A 20917-nucleotide genomic window follows, 5' to 3' on the forward strand; every position below is an offset into this window, starting at 1 on the left:
GGATCATCACCATCATTATATAATTAATAATAATTACTACACTACTAATACCACTACTACTAAAAAGAACTCTTGTTGCTAATGTGAGCAGAGCTTTGCCAGAGGTCTGCCAACATCTGTTCTCCTTTTCTTTGTTTTAAATGAACTGTGGCCTCCAGTTAGAGGTATCTACCACCCTGTCCCCTGCAGCGTCCTGTGACAAAGGAATTAAGCTCTGATCGTAAGGAGGAGCCCACAACCTGGGTCACATTCAGGGATGGGTGATGCTCTCTAAAGGAATGGCCATGCTTTCCTGGCCATTTACCCTTCCTTCTAGGACATGGTAAGTGCTGGAGCAGCCAGCTTGGGCCCCCGATATGGAATCACACACCCACTCCACCAGCCCCGGCTCACCTGACTCCAGACTGATTTATGATGGAGAAATATACTTCTAACCACTTAAGCCCACAGTTGGACGCACTTTGCCATAGAAGCTCTATACACTAAGGGAAGAGTTAACTTCCTATGGGTTGGGGAAGGGGTCCATTTGGAGAAAAAGTAATCCCTCTGTAGCTCACAATCCTAGAAGCTGGAGTGAAAATGAGGGCTGCTCAGATTGTGAGTTTGTATGGCTAGAGAATGTGTCTTGTGCATCTCTGCATCCCCTGACTAGCACGTCTGGCACACAGCTGCTCCAAAGATGTTAGTTTATTGGGAAATGATAACACCAACAAGAGAGTAATTATTGGGCACTAATAATACCAGCAAAACATTGTTGTTAGGAAATTTTAATGTTCTCTGTTCCCTCCTGTCTTGGTCACATGAACCTCTGTTATCATCTTCACATTACCTTACCTCTCACTTTCCTTTATATGTCTAAGGATACACTGCAAAATTCAACTTGTTCTAAAATAGATACAAGGCAGTTTACCAAAAAGCACTCCTCCCACCCCACCCCCGCAAACAAAACAAAACAAAACAAAACAAACAAAAAACCGAAAAAACCCCAAAACACCCAAAAGCAAAAATCACAAGAAAAAAAAACCAAAAAGTCCAATCAAACAAGTTAGTAAAGGGGAAAACACAAAGACGATGACAAATGAGGGTCAGAATGAAACTAAGTCCAGGTGAGATGAGCAAAGTGCATGTTCTGAAGTCTGAAGTCTGGTCCTGCTATAACGTTACAGAGGCTATAAAGTTACAGAAATTGAAGGGTTCATAAAGTGAAAATTAAACACATTGCTCAGGAGTAGGGCAAGTCCTTCCCCAGATTTGGGGAAAAGTCAAGTTCAGTTTAGAATATATTGAGTTTAAGGTACCTAAATGGACCTAAATGGCATCCAAATACAAATATCCTAGTACTAATAATGACAGTTAACATTCAGTGAGTATTCTGTGATAACCACCATCCTATGCACATCACTTGCGTTTAACCCTTGCAACTTGACCATGTTCCTCTGGGCACAGAATATTATGCCAGGCTCTTGGGAATAGTATGGGATGCAGCACAGTATGTATTAATATTAATGAATTCCAACTCTTAAAAACCTGATTACGAAAACCCATATTAACTATTACACTAAACAACTGAACCTTTGAATGTAAAATTACGGTTGGATTAATAGGTTGCCTGAAATAGTATCTTGCAATCCAAAATAAAATTATAATTTATGGTATGTTCAGTCCAGCTTTGCTCCCCTCTAGGCTTTTTGCCCTTCAGAATAGGGGGGAATCCAGCAGATTATATAGCAACTTCAGTAGAAAGTGTACTTCTCTCGATCCAAAAGAACTCAATGTCAAATTCTTCTTGGGCATAAATCCTGGTGTTTTGACTTTGGACTAGATAAAGCTGTCAAGTGGGAATGTATATAACCCTGAGAACTGAAAAGAAGGACGTTTAAATCTAGGTTCAATCATCTTGGGATAAACAGCACCAGTTCAAAACACCATTCTTTAGGAAATTAAAAAAGTGGTCAGACGCACCTAGGCCCAGTAGCAAGAAATTTTACTGTGGCCCCATGAGTCAGCTCTTTGATGTTGCTTTAAATCTTATCTGTCCTCAGGATCACTTAGGAAAACTTTTTGCCTGCCCCATCCCCAAGGAGGGCTTCAGTTCCTCCCCTATTGTTAGTTTGTGAGACCCTGAAGAAAGAGTAAGGTTTCCTGGATGGTTTTACCAAAGTCTCCTAATTCAGCTCTCTTCATTTGTCAATTACAAAGGCAGGATGTCAGGAAAAGGTGACTGTAACTGCAGAACAGAAAAGTAAACTCTAGAATAGTCATGGGGAAAACTAGCCTTTGAAAAGCAAAAACTTAAACACTGGGTAAATTCAAATGGAACTCATCATTATTTTTCACTTTAACTATTAAAGTAAATATGGTTGAACCCAATTCTATTAGTTGATTCTGACTTGCGTAGTATGATTAATAAAAAAATTTGCAGTTTAGGGTTTTGGAAAAACATTTAGTAATATAAGTTAGCAAATAAGCAAGAATAGGCAAGGGAAAATTTTGGTAGATCTGATAAAAAAAAACTCATACCATGTTTGGTTATAAAAGGTATTCTTTTTTTTTCCAGCTTTATTGAGGTGTATCTGACAAATAAAAATTGTATATATTTAAGGTATACAATTCAATGTTGTGATATATGTATAGACGGTGAAATAAACACCACTATCAAGCTAATTACCATATCCATCACATACTCTTAATGTGCTGAAAAATATCTAGGTAATTTAAATCCCTCTTTCACTTTATGGACTCGCTTACCGAACTTTTTATCTCCCTCCATCTCACAGCTCAAATAAACGTTCATTAGTCCTCATTAGAAAGAACTTAAAAATTTCAGTTCCCAAATGAAGTAAATGCACTGTCCACCGTCGGGGTCCAGCAGCCCTTAGAACGTATAGCCGCTCTGTCTACCCCTCTGTTCAGAGTGATGAACAGCAGAGCAACTGCTGAGCATGGCAGAAAGCAGCCAAGGTTTTTGTCTCCAACTATACGCCTGACCCCTTCCCCTGACATAAAACATTTGCCTTTGGTTATAACCACTTCCATCAACCCAAGAGCAGAGAGTTCCAGCACGGTTTATAAATGGCATGCATCCTTTGGGGGCACTACAGGGCATGACTGCTGTCCGCCGTTAAGCCTGCCATCTGGCCTTGCTAAATAATCAACGTGTGTGTTTGAAGGGGGTATGCCAAGAAGCTCACAGGCCAGTGAATATACATGATTCCCCCCCGCCCCACCCCCACCCAGCCCCCACTGGGATGTGTGCGCACTGCGGGACCAGCAGCCATGTTGAGAATGCCCACATCAGCTTCACAGTCACCACCTCTGTCTTACAAGGGCTTCGCAAAGTGTGTATTCTCTCCTAGGTGTTCAGGAAAAGGAGGCAATGGCAATGATTCTTATTTACTGAAGCTGGGGTTCCACAGGTTTTAAATGTCTACTTCTTAAATGTTAAGAATCTACTTTGTATAATGAAACTGACATTGGGGGTGAGCCCTGAGGTTTGGATTCTAGTCCAGCCATAGATGAGTGGTGTTCGTCAAGCTAACTTGCTTGGTTTTGTTGCTAATCTACAAGGAGGAACTGACAGGTGCAGGGTCAGAGCATAAATTCAAATATGCCCTCATCTCCAGCTGATACATTAACTAACCACACTCATCTCAACATTTTCTGTTTATTATTATTTTTTAAGATTTTTATTTATTTCAGAAGGAGAAGGGTGAGCACAAGCAGGCGAGAGGGGAAGAGGGAGAAGCAGACTCCCCAGTGAGCAGAAAGCTTGACAGAGGGCTTAATCCCAAGACCCTGAGATCCTGACCTGAGCAGAAGGCAGACACGTAACCCACTGAGCTCCCTAGGCATCCGTCATCTCAACATTTTCGACAGGACTCCTGATAGGTGTTTCTGAGGGATATGACCTCGGTCTGCAGCTCTTTCTGTACTGCTCAATAGTAATACCTGTAAAAGACTGACTGTCCCTAATTTCTTTCAGGTTTTCAGTCTATTCTGAAGTTACCTATGACTCTCATCACCTCTAACAGTAGTTCACAAAACACTACCATGTTTGTCTTTAAAATCACTTAGTGGTGGGGCAACTGGGTGGCTCAGTCGGTTAAATGGCTGACTCTTAGTTTCAGCTTAGGTCGTGATCTCAGGGTCCTGGGAGTGATCCCTACCTCAGACTCCCTGCTCAGTGGGGAGTCTGTTTAAGATTCTCTCTCTCTCCCTCTGCCTAACCCCCCACTCTTTCTCTCTCTCTCTAAAATAAATAAATAAATCTTAAAAAAAATAAGATAATATCATTTAGCGGCATTTCAGACAATCCCCCAGATAGTTGTGTGGCTAGCTCCCTTACCTGGTTTTTGCTCTACTGTCACCTTCTGGGTGAAAACCATCTGACTTGCTACCTTAAAATTGTAATCTGCCTCTTCTCTTTCCATCCAACTGTGTCATCTTATCCTGCCCCATTTTTAGTTTTAGTTTTTTCCTATAGCATTTACCACCTCCTAACATGCATCATGTCTGATGATGTATTATGTCTCATATTTATTCTTTCTTTCCTCTCCACTGCAATATAGACTCCAGGAGAGCAGGCACCTTTGTTCACATTACTGATGTGTCCCAAGATCTCGCATGGAACAGTGCAGGGACCACGGAAGGCATTCCACAATCCCTGTTGAGTACTGAATGTTCAATGAATTCAGTTCTTTATTGTCTACTGCTGGTGAATGAACCTAAGCATCTTCCACTTTCAAAACAATCTAGCACCTTCCCACCCCCACCCAGACTAGAAATGAGAACTCACTCGTTCCTCAGAAACACCGCGACCCATCAGCAGAGCTCAACTAGAGATGTGTTTGCAATTATTCAGGAGTTCATGACTCAAGGTGAAAACCTGAAACCTCTGAACTTGGAGTATGGTCCAAGAGCACTGAGGGGACCCATCAGTGTTTGGATGAAAATCTGTGAATAATTTTTCTGATTTCTGAAAATGGGGATGTATACATTTTTCAAACTGAAGTTAGTGTAAAGAACATTCCTTAGGGACACTCTTTCTGTTACAGCCACACTGACTCACGGTGTTCTATGGCTTAAGGTCAGGGTTAAAGGAGATTTTTCAGGAACGGCAGTGATTTTTCAACTGCAAGACGTTTAAGGTGATCATTCAGCAAACATGTCTGCTTTTATGCCAAGCATTGTTGGGTGTTCAGAAAGACAAAAAATCAAGTCATGTTTCTTGCCCTCCGAAGCTTTCATGGGAGGGCATGCACAGTTAAATAAATAATTATGACATCACCAAGACCAATCATGTTAAGAGCGTCAGGCAAGTCTTCACAAAGGAAGAGGCATGGGAGTTGGGGTTTAGAATTTTCCTCCAGTTCTCCGAAGTCCATCTGCTTCAATAGAATTGTCCCTCCTCCTTGTTAAATATAACTCTATATTTGTTATTTGAGGGAAGGAGAGAGAAACTTTTGCTATTTCCTTATAACCCAAATAATATAAGTTCACTATAAAAAAATTTTAGAAAATATAGTTAAGTTTCAAGAAAAAAAATTGAACATCCACAATCTGACCACACTGATCTATTTGCTCAGACTTTTGATTTCACACTGACTGACCTTGAATAAAAGTTTGCTCCAGAAAGATCCCTCCCCCTTTATCATTAACTGAGCCTGTACTCTGTGTCCAGGCTCTGAAAATAAGGTTACCCAGAGCTTGGATCCATTCCAAAATCCTGACAAAGCCTGAATCCAGAAGTAAATGACTGTGTACTAACACTCTCTCCTGGGCCTCAAGAAAGGAAAAGCAGCCCCTGGCATCCAGGAGCTGGTCTGGTGCTCACAGCTGGGTCTTGCTGTTCTCCCAATGAGCAGAAATGATTTCACAGGGCGCCTGGGTGGCTCAGTTGGTGAAGCGTCTGCCTCCTGCTCGAGTCATGATCCCAGGGTCCTGGGATTAAGTCCCTTGTTGGGCTCTCCGCTCAGTGGGGAGCCTGCTTCTCCCCCTCCATGTGCTGCTCCCCTTGCTTGTGCTCTCTATGTCAAAATCTTAAAAAAAAAAATCTTAAATAAAATAAAATCTTAAAAAAAAAATGATTTCACAGAATATCAACTGCAGACAACGCCACTCTGGGAACGTGATGGGTCAAGACTGACACAGGGCCACTTTGTAATTATACCCGAACACAGACCCACCCAGAACACTGTCCAACTCACAGTCCACCAAGCGTCCCCTTCTGGTGAAGAGTGGTGACTGTACTGTCTTTTCACCGATTACAGCTTACCCTCACTCCAGTCTGCCTTCCCTATAGATAGAATTTATTGAGATCCCAAATCAGAATTCCTGGTTAGAGCATCCAACATAGAGCAAAGCCCCACTTCCAGAAACCCTAGCCAAAGTCATCAGATAGAGGCCCTAATGTCATAGTAATTCCTCGGTAACATCCTCTTATTGAGATGCCCCATGGTTGGATGGCGTGCCTTCTCCATCCTGGAACTAGCACTAACCCTAACCTGTCAATTCCAGGAGGGCTCCTAGTGGTCTTTGACTACAAGGCACTGGATGGTCATAAATATGTTCTGGCTCTACCAGGGGGTGTGGGAGGGAAAGAGAGGGTGCTCACCCTTCCCTTGAGTCTGCTTTCCCCTCCAGTTGCCCTATCTCTCACCTTCCCATTAATCCTCGATTTTTTCAAAGCCTCAACTTTAAACACTACCTCACATTTACTTCTCAATTCACAGTAATCTTTCTTCCCTTGCCTGTATGTCTCCAAAGCCTGGGCAAGAACTTTCCAGACTACAAGGCAGTTTCAGGTGGTCCAGCCTCTCCTGAAACCATTGCTGATGGTTTATAGTCAAATCGCCATGACCTTCTAACTGCAAATCTTAAAGGCTTTTCTCAGACGTCAACCTCTCTGTTATTTCAGAAGCCTTTGTCCCTGTTGAACACCTCTACCATGTTGAGTTGTCTTCCTTGAGTCTCCCAGTCTCCCAGGCTGGTCCCTTCTCCAGAATTCCTTTTTCTTCCTGCTCCTATACCATCACCGGCCTTCCACACTGGGGCCCTTCCTCCCTTCTCCCAAGGAGATCCTTGGATGAGCACATTCCATCCTAAAAACCAGCATGCTGACTGTTCTCAGATGAGACTCTCATCCCAGCAGGTTTCTTGGGAGAGTCCTGCAGGGTGGAAAGTAACTTCCTCTGGGACAACGTGTTGACGTTCAGTCCTTTATTTTCTCTTCCAAACACCTATAATGTTTCTTCATTTATTCTCTCATTCTCTGGCATTACTGGCCACTGAGTCACCCAAGCCAGCCCAGAGAATCACTCTGGACCCTCTTCCTGCCCTTATTCCCTACAATGATCACATCTTCTCCGAAGTCCCTCTATCATATCCCCTTCTTTCTAGTCTCCAAGACCCCAATTTTTGAGAAAAGATTTTATTTATTTGACAGAGAGAGAGAGAGAGAGAGAACCTAAGCAGGGGGAGCAGCAGATGAAGAGGGAGAAGCAGGGTCCCCACTGAGCAGGGAGCCCGATGTGGCGCTCCATCTCAGGACCCTGGGATCATGAGCTGAGCCAAAGGCAGATGCCTAACGGTTTCATTTAGCTTAAAATTTAGCTCTCACCCGGGTGACACAGCAGCCTACTACTGTGTTTAGCTTCCTCCAACTCCTATCTCTGCAACCCATCCCACACTGCATTCCCAGCTTTCTTGCAAAGACACAGACTGCTCATGTCACCCTCCTATTTCCCACTTACCCACAGAACAGGGTTTAAACCTCTGAGCAAACAGAGGGCACTTTACAACCTGTTCCACTCACCTTCCCAGCTTAGCTGTAATGACCTGCCGGGTAGCTTCTTCTTTCCCGCATCTATCAGACCAGTTTGATTCAACTGCTCATTCATTCATTCAGTAAACATTTACCGGGTGCATACAGCCACTGTGTGAGGCTTTAGCAACTCAGTAATAAAAAAGCACAGTCCCTGCCCACAAGGAGCCTGTATCTGATGGCAGATGAGGTACCTGTGATCATGTTCTTATTAGAACATGCATTCAATGGTTGTCAAGTTAAATGAGTGCATGCTGAAGTAAGTGCTTCATTGGAAAGGCAGTGTCACGTGAGGGTCAATATCATGGGCTACTAGCCAAATGGCCCGAGCTCCTGTCCCAGCTCTGCCAATTTCTAGCTGTGTGACCTTAAGTAAGTTATCCTTACTGTGTCTTTGTTTCGTCATCTTTAAAGTGGAGGTCAGAGCATTTCCTTCCTTAGAAGGTTGCTGTAAAGATGAAATGAAGCCATGTGTGTAGAATGAATGGGGAGAATAGAGTCTGGCATTTAACAGTGCTGAGAGTGTTTTCATTTGTAGTATTATTGTGCCTTGAGAGGTAGGTCCAAGTGTTGTGTAACCATGTATGAGACTCCAGGATCAGCTTCAGGAGGAGCCTGAGGGAGATCAGAGATGTTTTTTGTCAAGAGGAGGCAATACCCAAGCAGAGTCTGGAAGCCTGAGTGACCCAGACAAGCCACATAAAGGTAGTCCAGCCCAAGAAAACGGGAGGCATAGTGTGTGTAAATACTATGAGGGTGATGGAATGAGGTGCATTCTGGGAATTTTAAGGTAGAACCAATAGGATGACAAGAAATGAGGCAGGGAGGGGCACCTGGGTGGTTCAGTTGGTTAAGTATCTGATTCTCCGTTTGCATTCAGTCGTGATCTCATGGTCATGGGTTTGAGCCCTGTGTCGGGCTCTGTACTCTGTAAGGGTCTGTTTAGCCAGAGCGGCCCCACCCGGTTGAACGGCCATTTTGTTGTTTATGCAGTAAAACTTAAATTGACCCTGCCCACCCCTCACCCCACAGGGGAACTTACTTAAAAGCAAGTCGGGCAAACCAGTCCCAGGTAACAAAGCCCAAATACAAGGGTGGGTCAGGTCAGGTCGAGATAACAGCCTGAATTCAGGGATGAGTCGGGTCAGGTGGAGACATCCAATCAGTAAAGTGCACATACTGTCTCCCTAGCTACCAAGGAATGTGCCCCCCTACCCACCCACCCCCCCCCGCCGGCTATTTAGGTGCCAATTCTGACCAAGGTGATAAGCTAGTTCAAATATCTTCTAGGGTAGGGATGCCTGGGTGGCTCAGTTGGTTGGACGACTGCCTTCGGCTCAGGTCATGATCCCGGAGTCCCAGGATAGAATCCCACATCAGGCTCCCAGCTCCATGGGGAGTCTGCTTCTCCCTCTGACTTTCTCCTCACTCATGCTCTCTCTCACTGTCTCTCTCTCTCAAATAAATAAATAAATAAAATCTTAAAAACAAAATCTTCTAGGGTAAATTGTAATTCAATTGGTCACTTATGTGTGACCTAGCATGACTGTGCAGTTTTCTCTGTGTGTTACAATGTCGTTGGCCACCTGTGCGTGGCCAGGCCCAACCACATGGCCTTTGCTCTATAAAATTTTTTTACTTTGTGAGGCAGGGAGGGATCGCCCTCTCTGTTCGCCCTCTCTGTAAAGGGTGGCACCGACTGGTCTGTTTGATGGTCGGTTTGATTCTTGATGCTTGGCGTGAAATAAAGCTTTGCTTGACCTTGGCTTTGTATCAGTCGTGCTCCTTTAATCACGGACCCATTATTGGGGGACCCAGCATTGGGAGACCCAACACACGCAGCATGGAGTCTGTTCAGGTTCTCTCTCTCTCTCACTCCCTCTCTCTCTCTCTCAAATAAATACAAAAAAATCTTTAAAAAAAAAAAAGTAATGAGGTGGTGGAGGCAAATTGAAGCCACTTTGTAAGGGATTTTCTTTGTATGCTGTGATAAGCAGTAGAGATTTTTACCTTGAAGATGAACTATTGCCTCCAATTGAGATACTGAAGGGTTTTCAGAAGGGACATGATAGATCATGTTTCCATCTTAGAAAGCTCATTATTGCAGCCCTGATTAAGGTGTTGGGAAGTGGGAGCCAGAAATTCCAAGAGGCGGCTATGAAGCAAAGCCCCAAGGAGATGATGGGGTTTGATCACATCAGGCGATCAGTGAGAAGGAGATAGATGGAATTCCTTTCCTTTTTTTCTTAAACTGCTGCTGACCCTTCAGGACTTGCTCCCTGGGGAGCCTTTCCTAAAGCCCCCTGGCAAACCTAGCTGATCTGCCATTTATACCCCACCCCTCGGGAACAGAAATGGGTCTTTCTTTACTTTTATAGTCATATTTAGCATTGTGAGAGAAGACAGGGTGTTGGAGGTGTTAGATAAACGTTTACAGAATAAAATCCTTCAGCGAATATCTTCTAAGGAAAAGGATTGAGATGACAGACCATCCAAGACTAGTATGTTTTCTGATCCTTTTACTTTGTCAATATGCTTAGCCACCAATACAGTCTTATAGTAATAGCTGTCCCCAAGCTCCACAAAGCAAAATTTGCTTTGTTTAAATTGTTTCATTTAATTAAAATCAACAAACCTACTGACGATGTTGTAATTGAAAGGCATTATGTTTTGGTAGATACTGATTGTCATTTTTTCCTCTCTCATAAATGCATTAAATATTCTCCATCCAATGCATAGGAAATTATAACACGTTAAATTTATGTTATTTTATTTAAGGAGATAATTAATGTTCTAATTAAAAGTAGATAGGTCCAAAATAGATCTATAGTTTATAGCACCAATTATTTCCCTTATTATTCTTGACAGCAGGAAGCCATCACTCTTGTTAGTATTCTTTCCACCCTATCTTGGATGGATTGATATGATTTCAATTGATTAGTGCTGTTGGAAAGCTCAGTGTTTTGCTTTGGTCCTGGGCTAAATAGTATTTTTAATAATATGCACATCTACCATTGTGTAAATCATATTCGTGTGCAATCTGATTATATAAGTCTTTTTTCTTCTTCTTCTTTTTTTAACCCACTGGTTGAGAATTTTTTTCCCACTGGTTTTTCTTATCTTTTTCTTTTCATTTTAAGTGAAGCCAATTCCAACAATTCATTTACGAAAGAAAAGACTCAAAAATCCAACGCCTAAAAGAGATCAGCTTTTAAAATGTTAAATTTTAATAAAATTAGACATCTTTTTCTGACACTATGCATTTTTCAGAATATTAATGTTCACTGTGTTATACAGTGTTCTATATTTTCAATATTGTAAACTTTCTCCGTCTAGAAAAAGATCTGCGTTGTGATAGATATCTTGAGCTTACTACAAAGGCTACGACAGTTTTGCATTCACAAAAGTCACAGTAAAAATCTGCTCAACCCAAGAACCCTGATAATATATTTGAAACTATAATCAGAATGAGGTTTTCTGATTCAAGAGTTTATATGTAAGCAATCAGAAGTTTACCAGTAATAACTGTCCAGTACCACATTACCTAGGTAAAGCCATATTGAGGATGTATGTATTACTACCAATAATGAATGGTATTTTTTTAGGCCTTTCAAAAACCAATATAATTTTCCCTCATTTCTTTCCTAGGCCCATTAGATTCTTTTTAACAGAAATAATACTGTAGAAATTTCCTTTGAATTAAAAAATGTAATTTTTAAGCTAACAAATTTCCCCAAAATATTGCTGTGTAAATAAAAATGGATATTAGACCTATGATGATGGTGAAAATGGCATGACATTAAAAAAAGACTGGCTTGAAATGTATTCATTGTCAAACGCTTAATCAATGAATAGATGAATGGCTGAGAAAAATTTGTATTCAGTCTATCAGCATATTTTGAATAGTCATATGCCAGGTTCCAGGGAACCACAGAGCTCTGAAGGCATATAGTTTACACTTGAGAAGCTCAGTCTCTGATGGGTAATATTCTTTTTTTTTCAGAGGAAAATTCTATGTGAAGCAGTAAGTGCTACAATGAAGACACAAACGAAGTCAGGTAGAAGCCCAGGAAGCAAAGTGAACAACTTTGTGTTGGGGCGTGGATCCTGTTTTCCACCCTTTCATGGCATGCATACATGTGTGTACCTGTGCATATATGCATCTGTGTCTGGTATAGGTGAGAGTTAGGATGTGTATGAGGCACTCACAAAGTAGAAGTCATTGAATGTGTCTACTTAATGTCCATTAGTTAATGTATCCAAAATGATACAGTATCTATTCACAAATCTGAAATTAATGGTGCACACAATTGAAACAAGAACATAAATACTGAACACAAGGGCATGTTTAAAATCAATAAATAGAAACATTTTCAACAAATTTGGCAAGAAATTTAAGTGGTAAATTAAGCAGATACGTTTCTGTAGAATTCTAAAACTCTAAGATTTATATTTCCAGGACTAATGGAATTAATTACTAAATGTAATTAGTTTGAGAAAAAAAATAGTAAAAAAAGATAAATTTTCTCTTGGTTTATTTTGCTCACACTTAGTATTTTCAGAAGTCTACAGATATTTATCAATGACTAAATATGTAATTCTTAGGGATATGAAGGGATCAATAATTCCATTTTTAAAGCATTGTGATCAAGTAATAGTAATGAAACACTTAGTACATAGAACATTGGGCCTACCACGAATTATTTTGACATGACCAACACAGAGAAGTCAGAGATGATTCTTACTTACCTCCTTGTTCACACAGCTGCTGGGCTAAAGCATCTTTGAAAATGATCTGGCCCCTGTGTGTCGCTGTAGCCCTGAAAATGAATAGGAAAGGTTAAATTAAAACTTGTAATAAGTTAGGTGATAATTGAATTGTATTTTTAAAGCTTTTTTAAAAACCTCATTTTTAAATGTTATTATGTAGATACACTCTTTTAAAAAATGAGTGCATTTGAACAGAGATACAAATGAAAAAGAGTTAAGGCTTAGACGAAGGCCCCTGGGTTGAGAAATATCTTCTGTTTTCCTTTATAAAAATATTGTAACATTTGTGGGCTTATTCTGAAAGTAGATGTGAGCAAATCCTGGGTAGGAGAAAAAAGTATGGAAAGGATGTTTTTTAAAGTTTCTTCCTTGGAAGACCGACACAAAATGCTTTGTGAAACAATGATGCTATTACCACTGGAGAAAGGTGCTCAGAATGTACTTTTTTCTGAAATGAACAGTCACCATAATACATACAGAAGTTAGAGAATTACATTTTCTCAAAAGCATTTTTTTTAAATGGGGCCATTCAGAGCTTTCATAATTACAAACCTGTCATAATAAAATACACCCTTTCTCCCTACAGGGTCTAACTCACCATTTGAAGTAGATGGGTATCTTTCACCTCTTCTAATCAGAGCTGTGCACATTTATTGGTGAAAAAATAGCATGCTTGCAGTGGATGTATTACTCAATGGCTATAACAGGAACAGTTTTATTAAAGGAAGACTTACTTATGGCTCGTGTTTGAGGTATGTTTCCTCAAAAAGAACTTTTCGGCACAAAATGCAATGTTTGAACAAGTTTAAAAGAGAAAATCATGCCTCTTTATGAAAATCAATTTAAAAAAAATAAGCCATACACAAATCTTTTTAATAACGAAAGCACATTAAATCTCAACTTGAGTTCTACCAAAACCACGTGAGGACAAAAAATAATTTGACTTAGCCATCGTTTACTGAAGATGGATTATGTACAAGGCACCGTGCTAGGTCACCAGCGGGCAAAATTTGGCCTCTGCATTTCCCCCTCCACTTGCGTATCTTTCAGTCAACAGCTTATCCTTTGTGAGGCCCACAGGACCTCCTGGCTCCCAACATTCCCCACTTCAGTCTCTATGTGGATGTCCTTTCCTCCTCTGCGCTGCAGACCTTTCCCATTTCTAGTCCCCCATTGAATTGTTACTATCATTGGCATCAGCTGCCAGGACCCAACGCTCCAAACGTAATCTGACAAACGAAGCCACACTGGAGTGTTAATGGGTGATGTCGCTCCAAGATAAAGAATTTCAGCAGTGAGACAGAAAATACTACACTTTAACGCATGTGGGCGCGCGCGCGCGCACACACACACACACACACACACACACACAATGGCACGATAGTGAGAGCTCCGAATGGTGGAAGGGAGACAGAATCAGAGAGAAAAGTCACTGGGAAGACTTCATCTCATACTGCATATGAAGTTTGTAAGGTAATCCGCCCTTGTTTTTGCATAGTAATCATTATCAAAATTACTGATAAACAGACGTTACCACACCATATATTCACATATGTTTCTAGGTTTTCCTTTGCTTTTAGCAAGCTGACAATGAAGAGGACTAAACATGGGTCCAATCCAAGCCATAACCATGGCCTACGGGCTCACTAATCCATTACAGGTGTTATGCCCAGAGGGCACATGGAAACCTGACTGACCTAAACACATTTCATTGTCAACTCTCTATCAAGTCAAGAGCTTCTGAGTTCACACACACCTGTAGCAGCAACGCGGCAATCGTAAATGGAAACTTGTAATTTGACATTTGCTTTGGCAGGAACATATTTTCTAAAATCACTAACCACCAAGGAAAGTCCCACAACATAACAATGTAATTGTTTACTGTAGCTGTCTTCTGATTCTAAGTGTAGAATATCCCTATTGTGATATTTCTCATTGATCCACAAACTTAATTATCATCGTGCCAGTCTCTGTTCCCATAAACACAATGAGACCAAAGGATCTAGATAAAACTCAGGCAACAGAGGTTTTGGCTTTTCCCTGAATATCAGAAGTACAGAAACAGCCTTGTCACAGCACCTTGTGACTAGTCCACACGGCTTGCCCCTCACTCGGTTTTGTCAGATTCAGTACTTGTTGCTTTCATCCGTGTTCTCATTTCTGTTCCTTTGGTTCCATGAGGGACTAGGGAATAACTGACACTGAAGGCCCTTTGATCATCTAGTCACAATTTCTTGAGCAGCAGTACTCATTCTTCAAACAAATACATGAAATCTCAGTATATTCCTTTCTTCCTAGCTTTTGAAGTCTTTGGGTTCCCTCTGTTCATACAGCTTGTTCCTCGCCACCCATTCCCCAAAACTTCTTAGGACACACTTCTTGAGACCTCTCAGGGCCTTAGAGTGGCAGAGTGTGAAAACTACTGAACTCATCTAGCTCGTTACAGTGTCCAAATCACGGAACCGAGGCCATCGAGAACATGCTGAAGGGTACACGGCCCGGTAATGGCAGAGAGGACCTGATTCAAGGTCTTGATACCAGGCCAAGGATTCTTTCCAAGTTTTCAAAAAGTGCTCCATGGTGGTATCTTGGGGTTTCCATGGGGGTCCGAGAGAGAGGCAGCAGGCACCCCCATTCCAAACCAGAGCACCTGTGCTTTACGTGTTCTAAAATATTTGATGTTTGAAGCAAGGGCTCAGCAAGTAGGAACTGGCTTAAGAAACACACCAAATGCCCAATGTTATCAGCTGAAGTCCTCTGCTTGGGAAAAGTCAAAATAGTAATAACAATAATGTGACTGGTAAATGTTTATATATATAAACCGTTTATATCTGTTTTTATATGTGTGTATATACAGACATACACACATATATATACATTTAAATACACATACATATCCATAAACACATATATACCATGTATATGTACACATACATATAGTTGTGTTGTTATTATTATTCTAACACCTATTAAGAAATGAGATCTACCCTTTGCAAAGTACTATTGTAACGGCTCTAAATAAATTAGCTCAATTAATCTCGACAACAAGTCTACAAGGTAAACAGTATTATCCCCATTTTTCTGGGACAGAGAATTATTGTGTGATTTCCCTAATGTCACATGATTGATTAAACTCAGGCAGTCCGAGTATAGGGTTCTTGCTTTTAACCATTAAAATGTAAAATTTAATATAAAACCATTACTTAAATTGTCTTTGATCTGGTTCAAAGATTTGAAGGTAGCTTTCACTCTCTTTTCAGAGGGAAAGCCTGCTTTCAGGGCCTGATCTTTAAATTCATGAGGCGTGTGGCTTGGGCTCTCTACTCCATCCCTTTCCTTTACAGCTAAGCCCTTTTATTTAATCCCCTTTGGGACAAAGTTCTTTTCTGTTTCCAGTTGGAAATTTAGCCACGTGGCCAGAAACTCCACGGGATCTGCCTTTAGTACTTTTTTTTAATTTAATTTTTTTTTCAGTGTTCCAAGATTCATTGTTTATGTGCTACACCCAGTGCCCCTTGGATTTGCCTTTAAAGACAGCATTCCTCTCTCTTTTAAATTTTAATTCCAGTATAGTTAACATACCATGTTATATTGATTTCAGGTGTAAAAATTAGCATAGGCCACGGTTGTGGCTTGGATTGGACCTATCTCACAGTACTCTGTGAGTTCCTTGGCTTCTGATCAGCTCACTACAGTCCCCTTCCAACTCTGAGCCACATTTGCTCCAAAGTCCCCACCCCATCCCTTGTGCTGTCCTCATCTCTACTAAAGACAAGAGCACTGGATGCCAACCTCATCCACACCACTACCCAAACTGGAGGGACTCAAAGGACAAAAACACATGTTGAAGATAGTTACCATATGCATGACTTTCTTTACAGACCCTTAAACCCCTTAGATAACGTTTTAATATAAAGGTGCCCAACCCTCTGGTAGGTACATAGCTAATCATTTTAACGGCCTGCATATTCACATCTTCTCTTGGGGAAAAGAAAGAACAGAATCCAGGTGACCAGCAAGAACACAATTTCTACTGCTTTGTACCATGAGATGACGGCCCCACACTCAGGCTGCAGCTAATGTCAGTAATGGCAAGCCTACTTTGAACGTATTTAGAACTATGAAAAAATTCATGGTGGCCTGCCTACAGAATTACAGCATGTATTTCAAAAACTTTATATGACTATCTATACTTACATAATGACAAATAAATATAAATATATCTAAATATATAAACACAAATTTATACTTAACAGAGAAATATATTTATATATCCTACATACTCAAAAACTGTTAATAGCACAGTAAGTCAGAATCTAAAGTCCCAAGCATTGTCTTCCCATTTTTAATCCATACTATATTTTTCTTTTTGTATAAAAATAAACAGCTGTGTTAGATGGTGACAGCCTTATCATTCTCAGAATTACTTCAGTGTAATTTACAGCTTTCCTTTGGGGGCACGCCTATCAAATTTCTGGTGCTAATAACTATGTTGGCACTACTTCCACTTAATTTCCTCTAAGGAGCAGTAATTGTTCAGAAGAGGTGAGAAAAATCCTCACTGTTCCCTGTTCCAAGGAGTAGACCAAATTTATCAAACAAGTTTCTAGTAAGTACTTCTCATCTACTTGGGAGATACAGATATTTCTAAGGCAGGTTTGCCAACAAGAATCCCTATTAAATAAGTAATTTTAAAATTCCTTTGGGCTGTTAAGATCTATAATTTAAAAGCTTTGTAGATTTCACAAAATGAATAAAGTTCATTATGATCATCACATTCAGAGCTCGAAATAGCCATTGTTATGAGTTTGAAAGAACATTCCAGATTCTAATTTTAAGTGAACTCCTAGAGCAGCTGTGTGCCCTAGCCATTTAAGAATTAGTGCATATCCAGGGGAGGCACGATGTTGAAGCTCAGTGTCTAGAAGAGCAAGACCAGTGTTTACACGCAGTAAGCTGCACTTACGAGCTAGCTGAGTTTGCCCAACTTCTTTGATTACTCTAGGATTCAGAATCCCTACATGAAGACAGGGCTTAATAATAGCAATTATTGTTTAAAGATATTAATATTCACTCTTCAGATACTTATAGTCTGTCTACCTAAATAGATTTCAAGCTTTCTGGAATAGCAGGCATAGTTCATTAAAGAGAAATATCCCCCATAAGGCACACGCCATAACGACGTCAGCATTTGAAGGAATCAACACTAAGCTTTCCAGTTCCCAATTCATTTGCCATGTGCAATACTGTCATCCAGTTTCCAAAAACGGAGTAAGACAGGAGTTTAATATAGTTGTTACAATGCCTACCCAAGTGTATTGTTTATTTCATGAATCATTTTGCTCACAAAGTACTTAAAGAGTCATTTTTAAACCCAGGGCAACCCAGTAGTGGGTTACTTTTCCCAACATTTTCTCCTGCTTTACCAATGAGTTATATGGTACTGCGCCTAGTCCATTTACAGTTAGAAGGTCATTCATTAATCAGCAATCTCATGTTAACCACCCACCAGGAAATGTTACTAAATGTGGAATATGGGAAAGGAGAGAGGTGGTCTGAATTTGGTAAATTTGATATTCAAAGGAATCAGTTCACTTGAAAATATTCTTGCCCCCTCTTCATCAACAAAATGACATCAGCAAAATGTCATTAGGTTGTGGACGCAGCTTGACCCTTATTATAACAAAACAAAAAATACCAAATTCTTAAAACATATGAAATGGATTAATGAATAACTTCAGGGAGAAATTTTTTTATATTAAACTCTCAAACTATGCCTAGGCCATCACAAAATGGTAAAATTGTGTATGTTTTCATAATGCTTTTGTTTTTCAAAGTTCTTACTGCTCTTTTTAATTACTTTTTATTTTTAATAATTTTTTTAAAAGATTTATTTGTTGGGATGCCTGGGTGGCTCAGTGGGTTAAAGCCTCTGCCTTTGGCTCAGGTCATGATCCCAGGGTCCTGGGATCAAGCTCCGCATCGGCTTCTTTGCTCAGCAGGGAGCCTGCCTCCCTATCTCTCTGACTGCCTGTGCCTACTTGTGATCTCTGTCTGTCAAATAAATAAATTAAATCTTATAAAAAAAGATTTATTTGTTTATTTGAGAAAGAGAGCGTGCATGCACTGGCATGTGGGCAAATGGGAGAGGGGCAGAGGGAGAGAATCTTCAAGTAGCCTCCCCGCTGAGTGCAGAGCCAGACACAGGGCTGAGTCCCACAACCCATGAGACCCTGAGCTGAGCCAAAACCAAGAGTCAGATGTCCAACTAACTGAGCCACCCACATGCCCCTGCTCTCTTTTTTATAATTACATCTTTTATTACTAAGCCATACCATTTTTTCCAACTGTCAAATGTATAAATATTTCCTTCCCCTTAAAACAAGTTTCAGAATTAATGTTCACTAACCAGTAATCACTCTCACATTTATCCTTTTTCTCCATCTCCACAGCCACTGTTTTAATTCAGGATTCAATACTTTGTCATCTGATAAACTGCAATCCTCTCTTGATTGGAATCCCCCTCCAGACAGACCCCCATGCCAATCCAGCTTCTACATTGTGTCAGTTTTCTTGTGAAAATTGCTTGAAGTCCTCCTGTGGCTTTCTATCACTTAAAGGATTCTGTCAAATTCCTCAGCGTGGCTTGAAAAGTTCTCTGGGATCTGGCCCCTGCTCACGTGTCCAGGCTCATCTCTCACCACGCCCTGCAACTGAGTACTATAGTAGTTCTCGCAGGTTCCAGAATGTATGACTTCTCTCATGCCCCCGAGATTCTTCATGTCCTATCCCCTGTACATGGAAGTCTCTTGCCAAAACTCTGATTCTTTCTTTAAAATTTATCCAGGAATCGGTCAGCCAGCTATCTTTCTCAGGATGAAACTGACCCAAAGGAAAAGGAGCTGAGGCCAGCACAGCCTGCAACTTGAAGACTCTTATGGAGCCCTGCATGAGTTGTTCTTCCAAGCTCCCTCTAGCTTGGAGCTTATGCTGGTCCTTCCAGAGTCTAGGGAAGCACCTTGTACCTTCACGGCCTTCAGAATGCCTCCTCAGCTACACGGTGTGTGAGACAATGAAGTCTGGGAAGCAAGAACAGCCGCCTGAGTCAAGGGTGGAATGTACTCCTTGAACCTGCCTGAGCCTGTGGCTGGTATGAAGTCTCTTCCCCCAGTGTCCCCATTCTAGACATGTCTAGAAGGTGCTGCCATGGCAGATATCACTAATCAAGAAAAGCATTCATTGTAATGGAACCCAGACACAGCCTGCCTCACTACCCACAACCCTAGGCTCTAAGCAGCCTCTCTGTTTATTTATACATAACATATAGCCTACTTAGAATTTCTGGCATAAGGACACCTCAGGGGTGACAGGGCCTTGGCAGAACCCCAGCACAGACAGAACAATCAAAGGGGAGGACCCAGTCCTTGTGCTGGAAAGTCATGATCTCTTTGAGGAACAACATATACCTACCTGATGAAGCTCAAACTGTATATATACTATTGGGAGAAAGTCTCTACTGACCTAAGTAGTGAAAGAAGAGCAAAGTCAAAAGAGGAAAACCAAGTGTTGGGTTTGAAGTGGTCACATGTGAACAGAATAAAGCAAAAGACAGTTATTAAATATAAGTTTGAGTGTCATTTTTTAAAAAGGGGCTGCTTTTATCTCTTTAAGGAGAGAAGTCATTGTTCTATAGTTAGATTTCTGGGATGAATTACAAACACTGATTTAAAAGCATAAAATACTCTTCTAGAAAATTAAGCATAAAGCACTGAAAAGAAAGCTTATTGTTTGTAACAGGAGTTTAATCTCCATTGAAAAGTGAGCAACGCATCACTGAAGAAGATGCTATGAGTGATCCTCCTTACCCAATTCAGAGACTTTCAGAGGTCTTTGGCATACTGAATCAGTAATGGGAATTTTTCAAAGGATAATTCCAACTTGGAATGCAATTTGAAGGTCCGTGAAAAAAACAAAGAAGAAGAAGAAAGGAAAAGAAAAAGGAAAAAAAAAAGTCTGGTCTTATTAGAAAAAAAAGCCATTTTCTGTACAATTATCATAAGATCCAACCCATGCAGAAAAAATTTCTCCCAAGAGGGTATTTGCAATATAGATTTTACACCTTTGTGTTTATACATAGTAGTTTTAAAAGTATACATTTGTGTTCTATTGCTACAATTAATTTTGATATTTTAGTGTGTGAAAAGAGATTTCAGGCATGGAAACCCAACCAATAGCTTATGAATTTGACTGGAGATAGTTTGATTTGACACCAGGCCCAAGATCATAACTCCCTTTCCTCTTTTCTGAAATGGATCATTTTTCCAC

At 40.6% G+C, this 20917-nt stretch overlaps 1 protein-coding gene across 3 annotated transcripts in view; it reads right to left on the reverse strand.

The window, feature by feature from the left end:
- The window catches only part of RELN (reelin), a 497367-nt gene that overhangs the window by 280719 nt on the left and 195731 nt on the right, over window positions 1-20917 (reverse strand). For all 3 annotated transcript variants that reach the window (XM_032304615.1, XM_032304614.1, XM_032304616.1), the window contains exon 4: window positions 12572-12642. In XM_032304615.1, coding sequence (XP_032160506.1) covers window positions 12572-12642 — 71 coding nt within the window. The remainder of the gene's footprint in view (window positions 1-12571; window positions 12643-20917) is intronic.

Source organism: Mustela erminea, chromosome 11, assembly GCF_009829155.1.
Source record: "Mustela erminea isolate mMusErm1 chromosome 11, mMusErm1.Pri, whole genome shotgun sequence".
In the NCBI taxonomy this organism is placed as follows: Eukaryota; Metazoa; Chordata; class Mammalia; order Carnivora; family Mustelidae; genus Mustela; species Mustela erminea.